Source organism: Microtus pennsylvanicus, chromosome 18 (assembly GCF_037038515.1).
Source record: "Microtus pennsylvanicus isolate mMicPen1 chromosome 18, mMicPen1.hap1, whole genome shotgun sequence".
NCBI lineage: Eukaryota > Metazoa > Chordata > Mammalia > Rodentia > Cricetidae > Microtus > Microtus pennsylvanicus.
Genome location: NC_134596.1, coordinates 5,161,365 through 5,185,887, shown reverse-complemented (window position 1 = coordinate 5,185,887; position 24,523 = coordinate 5,161,365). Strand labels below are relative to the sequence as shown.

Genomic DNA, 24,523 nt, shown 5'->3' with positions numbered 1-24,523 from the left:
CAGAGAAGTATCTGCTAGTGACTGTATCTTCCCCTCTACATAAGCCAGCTTGCCACATCCAGCAAGAAGAATGGGGGAAAGGTAAGATTCTACCTATAACTTATTTCCAAATCTATTGCTATATCTTTTTCTGTGTATATAGCCATATAACGCCATACGGGGGCAGAATATTCAAGTAGCCATGAGGACCATGGCAGGAAAAGATGAGAAACCTGCAACTCCCTTTTGGTGAGTTTGGCACTGGCGGGCTGGACAGTGAGGGTTAGAAGCTGCTAATTAATACTCATTGGGTTTCATCCTGATCTCCTTGCCACTAAAACTTCTGCTGCTAATCTGCTCAACAGATGAGCTCAAATCACAGAACCTGTGGCCAGATGCCACACTCAGAGCTCCCACAGACCTGAGGCAACTCTGGCACACATCCTCTTGCTCAGCCTAGTTGCGGATGCCAGCCGGGGGTCTTACCAAAGAGCAGAGCCCCGGTCAGCTGCCCCACCCACATTCAGAGCACAGGGAACTGCCCCGCCATCTAGAGAAACTGAAAGCGCGCTCCTGCAGCTTGGGGGCCAGCAGCAAGGGCCCATTCAGCACCACAGATGAGACACCTGGGGGAGGGGTCCCTGCCAGAGAACACCATGAGAGGTGATACACGACTGTCTGCACAAATGCTCAACACTAGAAAAAAAGACATAGCTTTATAAATCTCAAGAAATTATGAGCCTTCCAAAGACACAATGCTACAACAACAGATATTAAGCAAAGAGAGAAATGACAGAAAACCCAGACCAGCCCAATCCTCTTGAAAACTGTCAGCGAAGTTTAAGGATATGAAGACAAGACGTTAATTAAGGAAGGGGAGCAACACAGCAGCCAAATAAGCAATCATCTCCCCCATTCAGACACCATTTGAACCATCTTTCTCGTCATATAGTAATCATGCACGCTAATCGGTTTGTTACGACATTCCATGCAAACAGTACCTGAAGGCATTCATGCTCCCATCGCCTCAGTTTCCTTCATCTCGCTGTTCTCCACCATCCCCCAAACAGTCCCCATTCTGCTTTCTGTGCTGTTCCCTCCATTTTCCTCAATCTGATAAATTCATTGCACACACACATCATGTATACAGACACAGACACACATACACACACCACATACACACAGACACACACACCACACAAACACCACACTCACGGCACACACACGTATACACAGAGATATATACACTACACACGTATACACACACAGACACAAACACACATACACATACAGATCACACACATATACACAAGCAGACACAGACACATACCACACACCATATGCTCGATACACACCACACACAGATACATACACCACACACCACAAACACACACATACACACACCACACATACCACACACACCACACACAGACACACATCATACACACAGACACAGACACACACACACCACTCACACAGACACATACCCCACAGACATAGACACACACTACACACATCCATATACAGACACACCACACCAACACCACACACACACTAATACACATACAAACACACACCACACAGACACACATCACATACAGGTGTGTACATTAGAAGCAGAAACAAAATGTCTTAATTGATCACCTCATACTTTATTGAGTTGGGTCTTTCACTAAATCCAGAGTAAGCTAACTCCAGCCTGGATTTCAAGCTTGCTCTGGGGCTCCCCTGTATCTTAGTCAGAGCTACCATTGCTGGGATGAAATACCATGACCAAAAGCAACTTGGGGAGGACAGGGTTCATTCCACTCACAGTTCCATAGAACAACAGCTCATCCTCAAAAATAGTGAGGGCATGAACTCAAGAAGGCCAGAAACTCAAGCAAAGAAGGAACCTGGAGGCAGGAACGGATGCAGAAGCCATGGAGGGGTGCTGCTTGTTGAATTGCTTGCCACAGCTTGCTCAGCCTGCTTTCTTAGAGCACCCAGGCCCACCAGGTCAGGGATGGTACTCCTATAATGGGCTGGAACCTCCACGGTCAATCATTAATTAAGAAGATGCCCTACAACTGGATCTTATGGAGGCATTTTTAAGGTTCCTCCCTTTCAGATAACACTAGATTGTGCCAAGTTGACAGAAAATGGCCATCGTACCATTTCTGCCTCCTAAGTGCTTGGATTATAGGTGGCTACCACACCTACCCAGCTTTGAAGTGGGTTCTGGAGACCTGAACTCCAGTCCTCATGTTTGCATGACAAGGGCATTATCTCCTGAATCATCTTCCCAGCCTCAGCCTCATATTTTGAGACAGTATCTCACAGAGAATATGAAAGTCACAGATTAGCCAGACTGGCTCACCAGCAAGTCCCCGGGGGGTTGCCTGTCTTCACCTCCCAGCTCTGAGATTACAGGCACTCACAACCATGCATGAGACTGAACCCAAGCCCTTGACCCACTGAGCCATATCTCCAGCACAATTGTTTTCTCTGTAGCTGAATAAAGCTAGTGTGTATGTATGTGTATGTATGTGTGTGTGTGTATGCACATGTGTATATGGGGGATATGTTTTCTTTATCCATCCATCCATCCTTTTATGTACATATAGATTGGTTCCATAACTTGACTATTGTAAATGAAACCATGATAAACACAGATATATAATTATCTCTATTGTGTACCGACTTTGATTTCTTGGGCTAGATGCCCAAAAAAAGCAGCCTACATGGACAGAGCCTGTGGCAGTTTTAGCTCTCATCTTTTAACATCTCTACTGATGTCCTTACTGGCCGCAATCACTTCCATTCCCTCGGATAGCCAAGGGACCCCTTTCCGCCGTGTCCGCCCCAGCGTCTGTCACTGTTTACTGCCTTTCGTCCGGGGTGATCATCAGGACTGACTTTGTACAGCATGAGAGATGGGGTAGTTTCCGTCTTCTGCCTGTGGTTTCCTGTGTAACAGCGTTATTCCCTGAAGGGGCTCTCTTACCGTTGTTGAGGAGCAGACGGAGGTAGATGTGTGGGTTTTCTCTCTCTAGTCTACTACACTGGTCTCCATTACCTTTTCCCTGTTCCAGTATCACTCTTTTTTATTGTACAGGTCAGCACATCATTTGAAATCTGAGGTTGTGATGCTTCTGGCATTGCTCTTGCTCAGGAGCTCTGTCATCATTTATGGTCTTTTGTGCTTCTGTGTGAATTTGGGGCTTTTTCTATTTGTGTGAGAAGGTAATTGGAATTTTATGGGGAGGCCACTGAATCCACAGGTGACCTGGATTGACATAGCCATTTTCCTTTTTATTTTTTTCTTTGTGTCTTTCACATCTGCTATGCTACTGACGCTGGGCCCTCACTGGAGCTCCTCTTGGTTGCCCTGTGTCATGGGGATCCTGCAGCTTTGGGTCTGTAGGACCAGTCCCTTCACGCGCTCCAGCAGATCACAGATAGGCGCATGTTGGGGTGGGCCAACTCATGACCCTGGTTCTGGGCCCTGCCCAGTTGCAGGGTTGGTCAGTCCGCCAGCTCTCCTCTGTCCTCACTGCAGGGTGAGGTCTCTTGAATTGCCCTGGCTGGTTCACCCCTTGCCGAGATGAGCAAGAGTCAGGGCCAGTTCTCCTGCTTTCAGGTCCTCAGATTTGGTTCTCTTAGCTCACAACCACACCATCAGGGCCAGCTCTACTATGCTGCCCACGCATGGGTGCAGGGGCCACTCTCCTGAGTGCTGCAGCCGATGAGGAACAGGGACAGCTCTCCCACTCCTATGGCCTCAGGGCCAGCTCTTCCACCTGCCTCAGGCACTGAGAGGGGGGAGTCTTTCCCAGCTCATGCTGCCACATGACAGATGAGTCATGGGGACAGCTCTCCAGTGTTCACAGCTTCAGGGCTGGCTCGCCCACACCTCTGTCAACAGGATTGGTTCTATCGAGCTGCCTAGGAGAGGAGCAGGACCTGCTCTCCCAACTTGTGCAGCCGATGGAGGGCAGGGGCAGCTGTCCCACCGGCCTCAGGCATTTATGGGAGGGTATGGGGGCAAGGGTATCTCTCCCCTGCCCATGGACATCACTTGGCGGGTGGCTCGCCCATACCTTCACTGATGGGGTTGGCTCTACCATGTTGCCCAGGCAAGGTGCAGGGCCTGGACACAACCATTTTCATATATTATATTCAATATTCATATATTAAAGTATGGGCAATAAATAGACAAGAGTCTTTCCAAATCTTTGGGGTTTTTTTGTTTTTTGTTTGTTTGGGTTTTGGGGGGATTTTTGTTGTTTTTGTTTGTTTGTCTGTTTTTTGTTTTTGTTTTTGGCTTTTTAGGTATATCCCTGGCTGTCCTGGGACTCACTTTGTAGGCATGGCTGTCCTCAAACTCAGAGCAATCACCTGCTGTAGGTGGAGTTTTCCTGTTCCAACTGCCCATTCTCAAATAACCAGCAGCTGCTTCCCAAATAACTGACTTGGAGATTTAAAATAAATCATAAATTCTCAGCCAATAGCTCAGGCTTATTACTAACTAGCTTAACTTAACTATTTCTATTGATCTACTCATGGCTTTTACCTCTATCCCATTTTGAGTGTCTGAATCATTCTCCATCTGGCTGGTGACTCCTCTAACTTTGCCCTTCCTCATCCCATCATCTTCTGTTTGACTTTTCCACCTAACTTTATCCTGTTCAGCCATTAGCCAGCCAGCTTGTTTATTAAATCAATCATGGCTACTTATAGTCGCATACTGTACAGAAGGATTATTCTACAGCAACCTGCCTCTGCCTCCCAAGCGCTGGATTAAAGACATGCACCACCACAACCAGCTTTAGTCTTTCCAAATATTTAACTGTCTTCTTTGACTTATTTCTTTTTTTTATTAATTTATTTATTTATTAAAGATTTCTGTCTCTTCCCCGCCACTGCCTCCCATTTCCCTCCCCCTCCCCCAATTAAGTCTCCCCCCAGCCCGAAAAGCAATCAGGGTTCCCTGTCCTGTGGGAAGTCCAAGGAACCCCCACCTCCATCCAGGTCTAGTAAGTTGAGCATCCAAACTGCCTAGGCTCCCACAAAGCCAGTGCGTGCAGTAGGATCAGAAACCCATTGCCATTGTTCTTGAGTTCTCAGTAGTCCTCATTGTCCGCTATGTTCAGAGAGTCTGGTTTTATCCCAGGCTTTTCCAGACCCAGGCCAGCTGGCCTTGGTGAGTTCCCAATAGAACATCCCCTTTGTCTCAGTGTGTGGGTGCACCCCTCGCAGTCCTGAGTTCCATGCTCCTGCTCTCTCTCCTTCTGCTCCTGATTTGGACCTTGAGATTTCAGTCCTGTGCTCCAATTTGGGTCTCTGTCTCTGTCTCCTTTCATCGCTTGCTGAAGGTTAATATTCAGGAGGATGTCTATATGTTTTTCTTTGGGTTCTCCTTATTTAGCTTCTCTAGGATCACTAATTATAAGCTCAATGTCCTTGGTTTATGGCTAGAAACCAAATATGAGTGAGTACATCCCATGTTCCTCTTTTTGGGTCTGGCTTACCTCACTCAGGATAGTGTTTTCTATTTCCATCCATTTGTATGCAAAATTCAAGAAGTCCTTGTTTTTTATTGCTGAGTAGTACTCTAATATGTATAAATTCCATACTTTCTTCATCCATTCTTCCATTGAAGGGCATCTAGGTTGTTTCCAGGTTCTGGCTATCACAAACAATGCTGCTATGAACATTGTAGAGCATATACTTTTGTTGTATGATAAGGCCTCTCTTGGGTATATTCCCAAGAGTGATATTGCTGGGTCCAGGGGTAAGTTGATCCCGAATTTCCTGAGAAACCGCCATACTGCCTTCCAAAGTGGTTGCACAAGTTTGCATTCCCACCAGCAATGGATGAGTGTACCCCTTTCTCCACAACCTCTCCAACAAAGGCTATCATTGGTGTTTTTAATTTTAGCCATTCTGACCAGTGTAAGATGGTATCTTAAAGTTGTCTTGATTTGTATTTCCCTGATCGCTAAGGAAGCTGAACATGACCTTAAGTGTCTTTTGGCCATTTGAAGTTCTTCTGTTGAGAATTCTCTGTTCAGCTCAATGCCCCATTTTATAATTGGGTTGATTGGCCTTTTACGGTCTAGTTTCTTGAGTTCTTTATATATTTTGGAGATCAGACCTTTGTCAGTTGCGGGGTTGGTGAAGATCTTCTCCCAGTTGGTGGGTTGCCTTTGTGTCTTAGCAACAGTGTCCTTTGCTTTACAGAAGCTTCTCAGTCTCAGGAGGTCCCATTTATTCAATGAGGTCCTTAATGTCTGTGGTCGGAGACTTAACAGCACACCTGAAAGCTTTAGAAAAAAAAGAAGCAGACGCGCCCAGGAGGAGTAGAAGACTGGAAATAATCAAACTGAGGGCAGAAATCAACAAAATAGAAACGCAGAAAACAGTCCAAAGAATCAATGAAACGAAAAGTTGGTTCTTGGAGAAAATCAACAAGATCGACAAACCCCTGTCCAAACTAATTAAACGACAGAGAGAGAACACGCAAATAAATAAGATCAGAAATGAAAAGGGGGAAATAACCACAGACACAGAGGAAATTCAGAGACTCATTAGATCTTACTACAAAAGCCTGTATGCCACAAAACTAGAAAATGCAAAAGAAATGGACATTTTTTTAGATAAGTACCACATACCAAAGCTAAACCAAGACTTATTTCTTTTGAGCCTTACTACTTCCACTGTTCCAAGAATTTCTCAGGACTGTAACTCCTATAAAGGAAAGCAGTCGGGACTGGTGTACCGCTTCAGAGGTTTAGTCCACGATCATTATGGTGGAAAGCATGGTGGCGTACGGGCAGATGTGGTACCAGAGCAGGAGCTGAGAGTTCTACGTCTGGATCCACAGGTAGCAGGAAAAGCACTGTGTGCCACTGAGCCTGGGCTAAAGCATCTGTGACCTCAAAGCCTGTGCCCACAGTGACCCACTTCCTATAGACCAAACATTCACACACGTGCATCTACGGGAGCCATTCCTGTTCAAACCACCACAGCCACGGACGTTTTAATTCCCCTGATTTCTTTTCAGTATATTTCTTATTACATATAAGGAAACAACCACATCTTCAATATTGAATTTGTGCTACAGTGAGTCATATCTGCCTGGAAATGTATCAATTTCCTCTAGATTTCTCTAATTTATTAGATAATAACTTTTCAAAATATACCCTAGTAGTCCTCTGTCATAAAGCCCCATTTTTAATCTCTGATTTTATTTGGTCTTCTCTCTGTCACTGTTTATTAACACTGGTTAGCTTTTCGGAGAACCAGTTCGCTTTATTGGCTCAGTGCTTTGTTCCCTTTGCATCCATTTCATCGGCCCCGCCCTGATTTTCATTGCAGCCTGTAAGCTGGTCTCCTTTGACCGCACCCCTACTCCGGTCCCACTTCTGGACTCTCTCGTTTCTCATCCTGTGTTAGGGTCTATTCTTTCTTCCATAAGTCTAAAGTCCAGTATTTCCAGGTGCCTCTTTGTCTTGGTCTACTGCTTAGTGTTGTCCTTCCTGCGTCTCCATACAACCCGCTTCTCCTGGCAGCCATGTGCTTGGTCAGTGGAATGCAGGAGTGAGTATCTCTGATTCACCATCTTCCCCCATCTGCCCGCGTTCTGGAACACCTATTCATTCAGCACAGCGTCTTCACGAGAGTTGAGGAGATTGGACGGAGACTAGAGGGCCTGGCTATCTCCCAACCTCAGGTAGCATACCACTGATTAAAATTCTAGCCGCTGGAGCTAAGACGCAGAGTGTTGCGAGGCATAAAACCTGGTGCTGACCTGAGCCATACAGAGTTCCGTTCCCAGGAGAGTGACCATCGTGAAGTGGTCCCGGTTGGTAGAGTTCTATCCTGGCCTGTATCTGAGCATGCTGTTTTTAAACAGGAATTTACCACAGCAAAAGGAAGCCTGCAACAATAAAAAGCTTCTTCCTTCCAAGTGCTACGTTGGTCTCTGTGGGCTTAGGGATCTCAGTGTTTCTTACCACAATGCCCACTACGCCCTCTCCCAATCCCAGGTAGTACAAAATAGAGAGGAACTGACTGAGGAAGGAAGAATGAAATAGACGTCAAACCATTGCGTGAGAGCTAGTTACTCCGCGAGGACACGGAGCTAGAACGGCGGCCACAGTGCCTGAGCACATGGTGGAGACCAGATGAGGTGCCTGCGTCTGAGGGCGCTGTAAACAAAAGTCCCCTGTTTAGACACCCCTCTAGTTCCTTTCGCGGAATAATGTAAGCTGCGAATCTGTACAAACTTGGGCTTGGAACACCCTCTAGTGGTCAAACAGTGACAACACCCCAAGAGCTAGATACCCGCAAACCTCAGGTTTGGGAGCTCACAGTGAAGGAGCAAGCTGCTTAGAATCTCTGGGTGCACAAGGTCAGAATGTGAACACTAAACACTACGCAGATGGTGTGCTTCGCCAATTGGCCGAAGGTTTCAAGGAGGCCTGAGGGTAGCATGTGCATTTAGCATTCACAAGCCTCAGCTTCAGTTCCCAGCACCAAAAAAATAAGAGATCATGACCTTCCCTAAAGAACAAAATAAAGGAAGAGAGGTTCTGGGAAGATTGCTCAGTTGGTAATGTGCTTTCTGAATAAGTATGAGGCCCTGGATTTAAATACCGGGCAATCGCCCATAAAAGCCAGGTGTGGCACATTCCAGTAATGCTAGTACCAAGAAAGCGGAACAGGAGGGTCCTTGGGGATTGCTGAGACGCTCTGTCTTAAAAACGAATACTATTAAGCAATTGAGAAAATAGACATCAATCTCTACCCCACCTACATGCACACGTGCGTGTAAGCACACACACACACACACACAGCTGCACTCAAATTGCCACACGTACACACAAAAAGCCAAGTACAGTCATCCAAATAGATTCAGAAGTGGAATTTCTTTTTTATCTCTCATATATGGATCTTAGCTCTTAAATTTTTTTTAGTTTATTTTTTAAAAAAGAAAACAAACTACGTTTTCATTATACATACCAATCCAAGTTCCCTCCCTGCACCTTATTTCCTCCACTTACCCCACCACCACCCCACCCCCATCTACTCCTCAGAGAGGTTAAGGCACATTGCTTGGGAAAGGTCCAAGACCCTCCCTACTATATCTAGACTGAGCAAGATATCCATCTAAAGAGAATAGGATCCCAAAAAGCCAATACAAACAGTAGAGATAAATCCTGGTGCCACTGCCAGTGGCCCCTCAGTCTGCCCCAGGCATGCAACTGTCAATCACATTCAGTTTGGTGCTATGCTTGTGCCTTCCCAGTCTTGCTGGAGTTGATGAGCTCCCATTAGCTCAGGTGGACTATTTCAGTGGGTGTCCCCATCATGGTCTTGACCTCTTTGTTCATATTCTCACTCCTCCCACTCTTCAACTGGACTTTGGGAGCTCAGTTCCGATGTGGGTCTCTGCCTGTTTCCATCAGTTGCAGGAGGATGGTTCAATGTGATATTTATCAGTCTGACTACAAGGGCAAGGCCAGTTTAGGCACCCTCTCCTCTATTGCTTAGGGTCTTAGCTGGGGTCATCCTTATGGATTCCTGGGAATTTCTCTAGAGCCAGGATTCTTGCTAGCCCCCTAATGGTTCCCTCAATCAAGGTATCTCTTTCCTTGCTCTCATCTCTGTCCTTCCTCCATCTCAACTAAAATTTATTCTTTTCAAAACAAAAAAAATGAAACTCTGAAAAGATAGGTGCAGAAGGCACATGTCTCGACATAATAAATACCATACATAATAAGCCCCAGCTAACAACACAGGAAAACTTAGAAGCCTTCTCTCTGAGGTCTCAATAAAATAGAAAAAGTCAAGGATGCTCACTTTCACCATTTTACTCAACATGGTACTGAAAGTCCATGCTGGTGAATTTGGACAAGATAAAAGATTTAGAAGGAGAAAGCCAAATCCTGATTTCTGCAGGTGACAAGGTCTTATACCAACAGCTCTAACAGTCCCACCTAGAGTCACTAGAACTCATAAACAAACTCAGCAAAGCACAAAATCAAACCCCAAATTAGCAAATCAGTAGTACTGCTACAAGCCGCACTGTGTAGAAAAGACGAGATCAGTCCTCTGCCATATCCACCAGGAACACATAGGAACGTATTCAACCACAGGTGGAAGGTCTTTAAAATGGAAGATCTGACTAAATAAATTCAAAGTGACATTAAAAAAATAGAAAGGCCGGGGCTGGAGAGATGGCTCAGAGGTGAAGAGCACTGACTGCTCTTCCAAAGGTCCTGAGTTCAATTCCCAGCAACCACATGGTGGCTCACAACCATCTGTAATGAGATCTGGTGCCCTCTTCTGGCCTACAGGCATACATGGAAGGAATGTTGTATACATGATAAATAAATAAATATTTAAAAAAATAGAAAGGCCACCTGGAATAGAAAAATCAGTATTGTTTAAATGTCCATGCTAAGGACTGCATGCAGCTCAGCATTAGGGTACAAACCAAAATACCCATACTACCCAAAACGTCTGAAAATTCAGTGCAATCTTTACTAGGGTGTAGGGAATTGCAAATTATCATCAAGATACCTACTGAACACGGGGGTACAACACACAAGAGGGGCTCAGCTGCTGAGAACGCATCCTGTTCTTGCAGAGAACCCAAGTACAGTTTCTAGCACTAAAGGCAGACTGTTGAAAAGTGGCTATAACTCCAGGGTCAGGTGGTCCAGCACCACCACCTGACCTCAGTAGGCAACTGCACTCATATGCATATACCCCACACAGACACACAACATACACAGAATTAAAAACAAACATAAAATGTTAAAAAGAAGACAAGGTGTAGAGACACATAATATAATCACAATATAGAAGGCTGGGACAGAAAGATTATGGGCTCAAGGCCAATCTGGGCTACACAGTGAGTCGGCCTCAAAAAAGAAGCCAGAGGGGCTGGAGAGATGGCTCAGTAGTTAAGAGCACTATCTGCTCTTCCAGAGGTCCTGAATTCAATTCCCGGCAACCACATGGTGGCTCATAACTATCTGTAATGAGATCTGTCACCCTCTTCTGGCATGCAGGCATACATGGAGGCAGAATGTTGTATACATAATAAATAAATCTGAAGAAGAAGAAGAAGAAGAAGAAGAAGAAGAAGAAGAAGAAGAAGAAGAAGAAGAAGAAGAAGAAGAAGAAGAAGAAGAAGAAGCCAGAAAGCAAATTTAAAGAAATAATGGATTAAAAACTCCCCTGGTCAGCCAGGTGGTGGTGGCACATTCCTTTAATCCCAGCACACGGGAAGCAGAGGCAGGTGAATCTCTGTGAGTTCAGGGCCAGCCTGGTCTACAAGAGCTGGTTCCAGGACAGGCTCCAAAACTACAGAGAAACCCAGTCTTGAAAAAAACAAAAACCTCCCTTGGTCAAGTAAAATAAGAGATCGCAATGTACAGAAAGTAGAGAGGTCTCCAGTGAATTGCAACACAAAGAGGGGATTACCAAAGCATGCCCACTAGCAATCAAAGAAAAACTTCTGAGAGCATCAAAATTCTTTTAATGTATTACAGATGAAGAAATCCCAATAAAACCATCTATGGACTCCTTGGCAGAAACCCTACAGATCAGAACACAGAATAAAATACTTAAATTACTGTAGTTGAAGAATAACTGTGGAGCAAGAACACCATAGCAAGCATGTCTGTCACCCAGAAGGGCTGTAGAAACAGCAAACTTTCCTGCATAAACAAGGCAAAGTGCTAAACCTCTTGACATTTACAGGAAATGTGAGAGGATGTTTTTGAAACTGGAAAACATGGGCCATTATTAATAACATAAGACTTATTAATGACAGACTATAAACCCAACTATTGAAATAATACAGGTTGCCGCAGGGTGTTGCTCTTCATTGGCGGCTTGGCTGAATTTACAGAAGCCTAGGAGATGCATCTCTGGCTGTGTCTGTGGAGATATTTCCAGGACAGTTTAATTACGGAGGGAAGAGTCACCCCGAATGTGGTGACATCACCCCATAGTTTGGATCTTTCTCTACTTTCTGATTTAAGACACCCGTAATGAGCCACCTCATGGTCCTTCCCTGCCATGATGGGTCCTCTGAAACAATGAACCCAAATAGACCCTTCCTTTTTCGAACAGCTTTCATGAAGTGCTTTTATCACAGCTCTAAAAATATTCTATAACTAAAATGTTTGTGTTCAATGGTTTTTGTAATGATGTGCAGGGTGAGAGGGAACTACAGATCCCATGGCGGGGAACAAACAGGCCATCACACAGAGCTTACACTGGAAGGGAGGGGAGAGAGAAGAGAGAGAGACAGACAGAGACAGAGAGACAGAGACAGAGAGACAGAGTCAGAGAGACAGAGGGAGACAGAGATGGGCCTCCTCAGAGAAGCAGCAGAAAAAGAGCAGGAGTGGGCAGAGCTCGTCTCTTAAAGGGACCTTTGCACCTGCATTTAGAGTCAGGGTACTACCTGTCATGCATGCAAGGGTAGCCACTCTGTCTCTCGCAGGTCCCCAGGTCAGGTTTGCGTTTGCCTGGATGATAACAGTTTTAAGCCTAATGCAAAAGTGAAAAGACAAAATCATTGATAATGGCCACACCCGTTACTTTTCCTTGCTGTGGCTAGTACCTGACATAATGTAAGTGGAAGATTTATGTATTTTGGCTCATAATTTCAGAGGATTCAGTCCCTTTGTTTCTGGGCCCACTGTGAGCAGAACCAGCAACATAGTGGTGAAAGTTTATGGATAAAGAGATTCAAACTTTGGTGTGTGGGAAACAAAAGGAGGGACATAGAGAGAGGATGCCAGAGAAAGCTGTGACCCTAAGGAACACACTGTCACTATTTTATCCAACTATGCCCTACCTCCCACCAGCACAATCTTCATATTGAGTCCATCAATGGTTTAATAATATTTATTGTGTCAATTCTCATGAGCTCACGTCTGGAGGTGACCTCGCACCCATATTGAGAGATATGCTTCAGGAAGTTCCTAGGTGTTTCCCAACCTACTCAAGTTTACAGCCAAGATTAATAACAAAGTCCACCCCTTCCAAGCTTGGCACCCCAAAACATCACTTTAAAGCCACACTATTCCACCTCTGAGCCTTGTGTCTCTTTCATAATGAAAAAATCCAGTTGTCCACCCAACCCAATCCAACTGCAAAAGTCCCAAAGCCTTAGCAGTTCCAACATTATAAATTCAGACTCCTCTGAGACGCAAGACAAACTTTCAGCTGTGAACACCTATGAGAATATAAAAAGTGCATGAGAATGGGGGAGCTTGGTCCTGCCCCTCACTGGCTGCAGCACTCAGGAGAGCAGGCCCTGTACCTCATCCTGGGCAACACAGTCTAATGACCCTGTTTGCAGAGGCTTAGGTGAGCCAGCCCTGAGAGTGTGACAGCAGGAAAGTTGACCACTCCCCTGTCTACCTGTCGTGCGGTACCCTCCCACACCCACCCCTTGCCACTTGCAGCAGATGGAAGAGATGACCATGGAGTCAAGAAAGAAGGAAAGCTGGCCCTGCTCCTCACTAACTGCAGCAATTGGGAGAGCAAGCCCTAACCCTTGCCTGGGCAAAACAGTAGAGCTGGTGTTGTTGGTGTGGTGGAACCAGCCCCAGGGGCAGGATAGCAGGAGAACTAGCCCTGCTCCTAGGTGCCTACTGCAGTGGGTGAGCTAGCTGGGGCAGTGCTGGAGAGCCTCCCCTGGCGCTGATGTTGAGGAAAAGCTGGCAGGCTGCCCAATCCAGCTACCATCCCAGCCCAGAACCAAGGCTATGATTTGGTCCACCCCAACATCTACCTCATCTATGAACCTGCTAGAGTACTGAAGTGGCTGGACCTGCAGATCTAAAGCAGCAGGAAGTCTATGACATGGGGCAAGGACAGGATATCCAAGCGGAGTCCCAGTGAGGCTCAGTATAAATGGTGTAGTAGAAGCCAGAGCCCTCAAACCAGATCTATAACTCATTGCAATGAACACTTGCAAGTAAAGATGTACAGACTAAAGGGTGTTTTGTGTGACTCACTAGGTCTCACTACAGCTTCCATGCTGAGACTTTAGTTTGCTCGGTTTTGTTGTTATTGCTGGTTTTTGTTTATCTTTCAAATTTTATTTTATTTTGCTGGGGGAGGTTGCAAAGGCAGAGAGCAGATATGAAGGGATGGGGAAATGAATATATATATATATATATATATATATATATATATATATATATATATATTACCATTCTATAAAACTGTGACACAGAGTAATCATTTCCATACCAGCAGCAATAAATGGGGGAACAGAGAAAAAGGATCAGATCACAGGAAAAAAAAAAACTCAGCAGGTAGCGTCTTTCAAATTAGAGTATTAGTTTGCACCCTTGAACCTACAATGCAAAGAGGTGAGTCTGGCCAGTGAATAGAATCTTGAAATGCCCTCAGGAAACTTTCTATTTGTTGGGCACAGTAATTTTCTGTTGGTTTGGTTTGGTTTGGTTTTTCTCAACTTGTCTGCCTCCATCAGACTGGCCAGTAGGCAAGTCTGTAGGCATTTTCTTCATTAATGATTGATGCAACCCCTGAGGTTGAAAAATCCTTGAGTCACAAACTAGTTAACAATGGTCTCCATGGCTTGTACTTCAGTTCCTGTCTCCACATGCCTGTCTTGAGTTTCTGCCCTGACTTCCCTCAGTGATCAGTGATAAAGCTTGAGATGAGAGTTGTAAACTCGAAGCAAATCCTTTCCTCCCCAGTTACTTTTGGCCATGGGGTTTTGTCATAATAGAAACACTAACTAAGACACTATTATCCTAGTGCAGGGCTTGGCTTCTTCTTAATGGTGTTACTCTCTTTAACAACCACGCACTCACTGATCACAAATTATAACTTGACTCTATTCTAGTCAAACAACACATCTTTCGTGATGGGGTGTGTAGTGATGTAGGGCATCATGGTGGGGTGTGTAGTGATGTAGATCATCATGGTGGGGTAGGGCATCATGGTGGGGTGTGTAGTGACGTAGATCATCATGGTGGGGTATGTAGTGATATAGGGCATCATGGTGGGGTGTGTAGTGATGTAGATCATCATGGTGGGGTGTGTAGTGATGTAGGGCATCATGGTGGGGTGTGTAGTGATGTAGAACATCATGGTGGGGTGTGTAGTGATGTAGGGCATCATGGTGGGGTGTGTAGTGATGTAGATCATCATGGTGGGGTGTGTAGTGAGGTAGGGCATCATGGTGGGGTGTGTAGTGATGTAGGGCATCATGGTGGGGTGTGTAGTGATGTAGATCATCATGGTGGGGTGTATAGTGATGTAGATCATCATGGTGGGGTGTATAGTGATGTAGATCATCATGGTGGGGTATGTAGTGATGTAGATCATCATGGTGGGGTGTGTAGTGATGTAGGGCATCATGGTGGGGTGTATAGTGATGTAGATCATCATGGTGGGGTAGGGCATCATGGTGGGGTGTGTAGTGACGTAGATCATCATGGTGGGGTATGTAGTGATGTAGGGCATCATGGTGGGGTGTGTAGTGATGTAGATCATCATGGTGGGGTGTGTAGTGATGTAGGGCATCATGGTGGGGTGTGTAGTGATGTAGAACATCATGGTGGGGTGTGTAGTGATGTAGGGCATCATGGTGGGGTGTGTAGTGATGTAGATCATCATGGTGGGGTGTGTAGTGATGTAGGGCATCATGGTGGGGTGTGTAGTGATGTAGAACATCATGGTGGGGTGTGTAGTGATGTAGGGCATCATGGTGGGGTGTGTAGTGATGTAGGGCATCATGGTGGGGTGTGTAGTGATGTAGGGCATCATGGTGGGGTGTGTAGTGATGTAGAACATCATGGTGGGGTGTGTAGTGATGTAGGGCATCATGGTGGGGTGTGTAGTGATGTAGATCATCATGGTGGGGTGTGTAGTGATGTAGGGCATCATGGTGGGGTGTGTAGTGATGTAGGGCATCATGGTGGGGTGTGTAGTGATGTAGGGCATCATGGTGGGGTGTATAGTGATGTAGATCATCATGGTGGGGTGTATAGTGATGTAGATCATCATGGTGGGGTGTGTAGTGATGTAGATCATCATGGTGGGGTGTGTAGTGACGTAGGGCATCATGGTGGGGTGTGTAGTGACGTAGATCATCATGGTGGGGTGTGTAGTGATGTAGATCATCATGGTGGGGTGTGTAGTGATGTAGATCATCATGGTGGGGTGTGTAGTGATGTAGAACATCATGGTGGGGTGTGTAGTGATGTAGGGCATCATGGTGGGGTGTGTAGTGATGTAGATCATCATGGTGGGGTGTGTAGTGACGTAGATCATCATGGTGGGGTGTGTAGTGACGTAGATCATCATGGTGGGGTGTATAGTGATGTAGAACATCATGGTGGGGTGTATAGTGATGTAGATCATCATGGTGGGGTGTGTAGTGATGTAGATCATCATGGTGGGGTGTGTAGTGACGTAGATCATCATGGTGGGGTGTATAGTGATGTAGAACATCATGGTGGGGTGTATAGTGATGTAGATCATCATGGTGGGGTGTGTAGTGATGTAGGGCATCATGGTGGGGTGTGTAGTGACGTAGATCATCATGGTGGGGTGTGTAGTGATGTAGATCATCATGGTGGGGTGTGTAGTGACGTAGATCATCATGGTGGGGTGTGTAGTGATGTAGGGCATCATGGTGGGGTGTGTAGTGATGTAGATCATCATGGTGGGGTGTGTAGTGACGTAGATCATCATGGTGGGGTGTGTAGTGATGTAGGGCATCATGGTGGGGTGTGTAGTGATGTAGATCATCATGGTGGGGTGTGTAGTGACGTAGATCATCATGGTGGGGTGTGTAGTGATGTAGGGCATCATGGTGGGGTGTGTAGTGATGTAGATCATCATGGTGGGGTGTGTAGTGATGTAGGGCATCATGGTGGGGTGTGTAGTGACGTAGATCATCATGGTGGGGTGTGTAGAGACGCAGTACATCATGGTGTGTATTTGTGTGTGTGGTGATGCAGACCATCATGGTGAGAGGGCGCAGTGATGTGAGGAGAGAAAGCCTTAAGCAGCACTGCAATTCATCAGGGATGAGTAATAAAATGACTTGCATGGTATCATCAGAGGAGTATTTAGTTCTCTTCTCCCCGTCCCCCGTGTTAAATGAGGATTCTACAAACCCAAGTAGGTTAGTCAACAAACTAAGTATAAATAACTTGTTGCTATGGATTTCCTGGTTTCATGAAAAAGAAAATGCATCAGACCCTAAAACTAGCTGTGCAAACTTTTAAACTCCCTAAATGGAAATAGGGACCAAGGCAGCCAGTGTCTCTTAGACAGGGCATCGAGAATGGGGTGCATTCAGTTCCAGATGTCTGTCTGCCTCTCCAAAGAACAATGCCTCCTCCTGCCTCTGTGAATTCCTGAAATCATGACTGCTTTTGTAAGGTGGGGAAAGGGGATAAGCAAGCTTCCAGGTTCTGATTTTTCCTCTAGGTGACTATTTCATTCCATGGTGTTGGATTCTTTTCCTCACTCCTTCTGTATTTCATTTAAGCCTGGTGGTTTCTTAATCTACAATATTCACCTCCATCTTGAAACTAATTTGAACATTTTCCGGCTTGAATCCCATCTACATATAATTAATGCGCTGTGGTGATAATTCTAAAGGACTGCTCAAAGGGGACCTGGCAGGTTCCAGGGCTTTGGGGTTTTAGTAAGTTGCCTGACCTCTGCTAGCCTGTACCACCTCCCCTGAAACACAAGATGCTAAAATAGGCCTGGAAATTAGTTAGGGATCATAAAAAATTACATTATAAACATGTCTGGAAATCTCATAGTAAAACACATCATCTTATACAGTTAATATGTGCCAATAAAAATACGTCTTTAATAAAAGGTGTATACATACAGCAGGCTCACGTCTTCTCTGTGTTCCCAGCAGCACCGTGGCAGGGTTTCTGAGCCTCAACACCTCCGCCTCGGGAATGGCAGTCACAACAAATTCAATGGACAAAACCGTGCCTGGGAGTTTCAACAGCAGGACCCTGGTCCCAAACTTGATGATCGTCGTCTCAGGACTGGTTGGACTGACAGGAAACGCTATTGTGTTCTGGTTCCTGGGCTTCCGCTTGCGTAGGAACGCCTTCTCCGTCTACATCCTCAACCTGGCGGTGGCTGACTTCCTATTCCTCCTCTGTCACATCATAGACTCCACGCTGCTTCTCCTAAAGTTTTCTTATCCCAACATTATCTTCCTCCCGGCCTTTAACACCGTCATGATGGTTCCCTACATAGCAGGCCTGAGCATGCTCAGTGCCATCAGCACCGAGCGCTGCCTGTCCGTCCTGTGCCCGATCTGGTATCGCTGCCGCCGCCCGAAACACACATCAACTGTCGTGTGCGCTGCGATCTGGGTCCTGTCCATGTTGATCAGCATTCTGAACCGGTATTTCTGTGGCTTCTTAGATGCCAAATTCGAAAATGACAACCGGTGTCTGGTATCTAACTTCTTCACTGCCGCGTGCCTGATATTTTTGTTTGTGGTCCTCTTTCTGTCCAGCCTGGCGCTGCTGGCCAGGTTGTTCTGTGGTGCTGGTCGGATAAAGCTCACCAGACTGTACGCCACCATCATGCTCACGGTGCTGGTTTTTCTCCTCTGCGGCTTACCCTTTGGCATCCACTGGTTCCTGTTAATCTGGATTAAGACTGATTATGGCGTATTTGCCTATGGCCTTTATCTCACATCTCTTGTTCTGACTGCCATTAACAGCTGTGCCAACCCCGTCATTTACTTCTTCGTGGGCTCCTTCAGGCATCAGCTGAAGCATCAGACCCTCAAGATGGTTCTCCAGAGGGCTCTACAGGACGCCCCTGAGACGGGCGAAAATGGAAGCAGTGTCCCTCAGGACACCACGGAGATGTCAAACAGCAGAGTGGAGCAGTGAGGAAGAGTACTGCCTGGACCTCAGAGGTGACTTTGGAGCGATCACGGCTCTGTGCCCTTGATGGCTGGCTGCTCTCCTCTCAGCCTTGTGACCTGACATGCCTCAGTGGCTCACCAACATCTTCAACAGATCACCGTTGACTTGGTTTTTTTCTACCTTTCCTGAGTAAAACTATTTATCTGAAAGTATCGTGTCTTCATCCTCCTTGACATAAATAGAATTCTCAAGCTAACTTCTGAGGCTTTCTTGCTGTTTCTTTGCAACTTTTGTTGCCATGGAAATAGCCCCTGTCCAAAACCATCACTCTCTTGTTTGCGATTGTTCTGTACCGGACAGTAAAGACGAAGGAGCCCCATGGTTTCCTGGGAACCACGCTCACGAGACAACACCTTCAGCAACAGCAAAAGTGTTTGCGATCATAATGCTCATGGTGCTGATAGTCGCCCTCCGTCGTGAGACTACTGTACAGTTTACAGAGACAGATGCCAAGGCCCAGGCGCTGCACTGCCTTGCACACTCCCACAGCCCTGTGAGGCAGCAGAAGAATCCCGGGGCTCCAGTCAGCTGACCCCAGCAGTCACAGATCTTGAAATAACTGGGATGTGTACGCTATGAGTTCTAGATTAGGAAGAACGGTTAGGCTATGTTCTCAAGCTGGTTCCATGACCGCCTTAGAGCTTGTGTCTACCCACAGAAACACAAACAGGTAACAAAGTTAGGAAATGTCACTGGTCTGATTGATCTTATTCCCTAAGAAATCTGGGACCTGTTTTCTAAACAAGGTTGTGGGATTTGACCTTCCTGTAATCACGGCCTGAATATAAGAACCATACTGATTAAGAAAGACCCAGAAATGTATCCTCTCCACCATGCCTGTAATCAAAATGAGCAGATTCTCCTTTACATGACTGACTGCTGCCGGGATTTGGAGAGGCTGCTGTGACATGTTCTTTCTGGATGTGGAGATGGTGGGAGTCAGGCGTCAGTATTACTATGTCTCTGTTGGTCATAAAAAATAGATGTGATTGTGTGCCTAGTCTCAGTCCCTGCTCCCAGCGGTATACAAGAGGTCTCCTTGCACAGAGCTATCAAGCAGATGCAACTGCCTCTGGACCTATTCCGAATAAAACACAGATATGTCAAGAGGAGAATACCTCATCTGTAACTATGCAATTAAAGTGCGTAAATTGGAAATTTCCTGGGATGCTTGAAATCTAAACTGATGATTCTACAATTTCAACCACCGCTTAAAATTTTTGTGGCAGGGTGGGAAAATAATAAAATGGGACAGGGAGGTATTAATTGTGGCATTGTTAATAAAATAATAATAAATCTTAAGATTGTTAAAGGAATTGTTATCAGTGGAGGGCATGCACACACACACACACACACACACACACACAATCTTTACTATCCTGGCCTTTGCTGGAAAAGCTGGAGTACCGTGAGCTCTGAGCAATGTCTGCAGTAGCCCTGACAGACAACTGGCACAGACATACAAAAGCAGCCAGAGCCAGCTCCAAAACAATGTCAGCTCAGACAGAGTCCCTGCACTAGTCAAAACACAGCATCCTTTAGTCCTCCCAAGGATATCTCCACCCCTGCTGGTTCACAGGTTGTAGATTTAAAGAGACAGATAAAAATAGAATTGGGGGATTTAGGAAACAGGGGTAACAAGCAGAATGTACCCCTTGCCCACTGCAGTCTCTCCTGAGAATAGAGGAAAGAGCTCCGACCTCAGAGTAAATTTAGCCTTTCGTTCCCTGAGTAACCCTTAACTCTAAATGTTGTCATGGCTTCAGAGTTGAGAAGAAGACATCTGAAGGTCTTTGGATCTGCAGGCTAGAGACTGCTTTTTCTTTGGCACTGTAGTGAAGTGAGAACTCTGCTGCCGAGCTCTGTCCCCAGCCTTCCACTCCCTGGACATCCAGGTTGAACTCTGTAACTCCCTGCTACGGGTGTGAGCCGAACAGAGCATATGGGCTTCAGAAGCTCTGAGGACAGTGGAGAAAGATGTGCTGTGACAATGCTTCTGCTCTCCCTTTACCTTGTCCTTTACTCCTTCCCAAAAGCCACCGGAAGAAAAGATAAAAATTTAAATAGTGCTTCACTCCCATACATGCTTGGGCCATTTCCTTCCTGCCTAGGTGTCTGGGTTACAATACCTCTCCAGAAGACCAGTATCCTCATTAGCGGTGATGGACACCAATGTACTCGTGTGGGTCATCCATCTACAAACTGCCCTGCCGAATACATTGTATTCTGGTTTAATTGTAGGTGTGTGTGTGGTGTGCATGTGTGTGCACATGTGTGTGCATCCATGTGCGTGCAATCATGTAGCTTGTGTATGCACGCATGTGTGTATGTGCGTGCGTGTGTGCACATGTATGTGCTCTCACGTGTGCATGTGTATACCTGTGTGTGCGTGCGCGTGCAAGCGTGTGTGTGTGTGTGGTGCTTTTCACCTGTTGTTTGAGACACCCCACCCCCATTAGCCTTGACGTCACCACGTAGGCCAGGAGAGTTAGCCTTCAAGCTTCCAGGGATCCTATCTCCCATCCTGTCCCCCGCCTTGCGGCACTGATAACAGGTGTGTACCACCACACCCTGCTTTTCACATGGTGTGTTAGTTACTTATCCTGTTATTGCAACAAAATATCTGAACAAAGCAACTTGAGGAAGGAAGGGTCTCTTTTGAGTTATGGTTCAAGGTGAGGGCTGTCAAGACAAGACTGCCACAGCAGCCAGAGCCTGAGACTACTGCCTATATCACAGCCCTTGTCAGGAAGCAGAATAACGAATGCTCCATGCCCATCCGGTTCTCTCCTTCTTATTCCATCCTGGACCGCAGTCCATGGACTGGAGACACCCACATTCAGGATGGGACTTCCCACTTCACTTAACGTAATCTAGATAATCCCCCCACAGAGGTTCTCAGAGACTAGCCTAACCCAGATCACCCTTGTCTTCTAGGTGGCTCTAGATCCTCTCAGACAGACAATAAACATTAAGCATCACACGTGATCTTCAGACTTGGACACAAGGGCTTTCCTGGCTGAGCTATCTCCACAGAACCACTTGAGAATTCATTAGCTCAGAAGTGTTATGTGAGTGGACTCACATACTAACTTTGCTTTGTCTTTTTCTTCTCAGTATACTGTCCTTAGGAGCCATCCAAGGTGTAGTGTGCACCAATAGTCCATTGCTGACTCGCTTTAATGACAGAGCAGGATTCTAAGATAAGATCATACACGTCTTTCCACATGTCACAAGTGAGAGGGTGTTGGGATTGTTTCCAGACTAGCTATTATAAATAAAGATGAGTTCAGAGTGCCTGTACAGATTTTTAAGTGAACATCGTTTTCCATTTCCTGGGATATGTGCCACAGTGGAGCATTGGGTAGAATACGAAGTACATGTCTAATTTTCCAGGAAATGCAAAAGTACTTTCCATAATGCTAAGCTGGGCTGCTTTCCTATTGGCAGTGTGAGAAAACACAGCTTTCTCCAAACCCTTGCCAGAGTAATTTAGCCATTCTGTGAGGAACACAGCAAGCTCATCCAGTTTCTTAGGAGCCTTCTCTCTGTGGCTTGTAAATGGGACCTTCTTCACATGGACCAACTTCTGTCTCTTTGGACTAATCACGTCTTCTTTTTATTGTGCTTCTTATTTTATTCTTCCACAACTGTTGTATAGCATTTTCCTAGAGATTCAAACACTCCATCCTTCACGGAAGCTCATTAAGAAATGAAGTAGGCCAGCCTGGCGGCATAAGCCTTTAATTAATCCCAGCGCTTGGGAGATAGAAGTAGATAGATCACTGTGAGTTCAAGGCCTCCCTGGTTTCCATAACAAGTTCTAGGGCAGCCATAAAGAGGTCTTAAATCTCTGTCTCAAATCTTACTCCTAAAATAACAAACAGGTGTATGGATAAATAAATATTTTGTAAAAAGAAAGAAAGAAAGCAAAAGTTTCAAAATAGATTCAGGAAGTCCGGGAAGCTGATCAGATTCACTAGGCCCCTTGCTCCCCAAGAAGATATAAACAGTGAGGACTGCTGAGAACTACTGTCCGGCAAGCCAAGAAACAAAGAAGTCTCTGAGGCCTGACCACCTGCCTGGAAGAGGCTCAGACCACCTGGGGCACCTGGACAGGACACTCCCACCTGTGGAGCTGACTGCAGTTGTGCAGTGCATTCCAGCGCCCCAGGTTTTGTAAGCTGTCACCCATACTAGGGAGGGTTTTGGAGATGCAGCTGTCCTTGAGTCCTTTCTGCTTCTGTAAGTGACCCTTCATCCATACTCTCGTAGGGAACCCCAACAAAAGTCGCTGGTTCACCAAGCTGGACTTTGGTACTTCAGTGGTGACTGTACTTTGTTCTGCCATCTGCTCCCTACCTGGAGAGAGTAGATGTGGGTGGTTCAACTCCTCGGGAAGGATCTGTCACGCAACAACAATTTCATGCATACATTGGACTTCAATTGTATCCACTTCCCATCACCCGCTCTTATCCCCATCCCACCCTGGATACAACTCTTACTGGTTATGACCTACCCTAAGTGGTCACAGTCTGAGATCAGGGGGACTGAGATTTCCACATACAACTCCTGAAGGGACACAGTTAAGTCCATAGCAAGGTTTTTATTGTGTGTTTGCTGAATTTGTTCACTGAAGAAATCTTCTGAGTGTGGTTATTTATTTGTCAGATTTTTATTGCTTGACATGGTCTCCTGAATGAAAGAGAGATCTTAATTTAGATCACAGTTCTGGAACCTACAAGTTCAAGCATCAGTCAGGCTCTGGGATGAGCCTCACAGTGGATGATTGGGGTGCATGTGGAGGAAGGATCCCTTATCCAGCCAGAAATCCCTAAGACATGGGTGGGGCCGGGCTTCATGCTTCTGTAACTATGCTTCAAGAACTTCAGGGACTTCCTGAGAATGGGATTCCCAGAGCACCTAACAATGTCCCATTGGGCCACACTTTGTAAAGTTCCACAGAGCCTATCACCATGGGAACCAAGTGCCAGTCACATGATCTCTCAGAGGGGTAGGAGGATACAATTAAACATTAGTGTCCAAAACTAGCAATAATATTAGACTGCTTGTAGCAGGAAGAACAGAATCAAAGACTTAAAACTTTATGTATCTACACTACGTGAAAATAAATGAATTACAAATTCTCTCAAGTGGAAGAAGGAGAAAGAAGAATATGCTCTGTGTGCCTAACCCTTTATATTTCATAAGGGAAGCAAACTGATCTTCTTATTCATAGTAATAAATTAAGAACAAATAAAAGGGACTAGTTAGACATTTATGTCACACATGTGGGGTCCTAGGTTCAATCCCTACTACCACAGAAATAAGTGAATAATAAAATAAGTTTGCTATTTGGTGTTAATAAGAAGAAGAAGAATAAGAATAGATTAGAACTAGGCATGGTGGTACCTTGTCTTTAATCCCAGCACTCAGGCGGCAAAGGCAAGTGAATGTCGGAGTTCAAGGCCAGTCTGGCCTACACAACAAATTCCAGGTCAGTGAAGAATAAACAGTAAGACCCTGTCTCAAAAAAATAAAATTGGTGATGTGGAAAAGGG

General features: G+C 45.7%; 1 protein-coding gene across 1 annotated transcript; it reads left to right on the top strand.

Moving 5' to 3' along the window:
* On the top strand, nt 1-20,235 carry LOC142837438 (mas-related G-protein coupled receptor member A). The gene is made up of 2 exons (XM_075952519.1): nt 1-81; nt 17,924-20,235. The coding sequence occupies exons 1-2, from the start codon at nt 71-73 to the stop codon at nt 18,924-18,926; spliced, it is 1,014 nt and encodes a 337-aa protein (XP_075808634.1). The 5' UTR covers nt 1-70; the 3' UTR covers nt 18,927-20,235.
* Nucleotides 20,236-24,523: the final 4,288 nt, after the last annotated feature.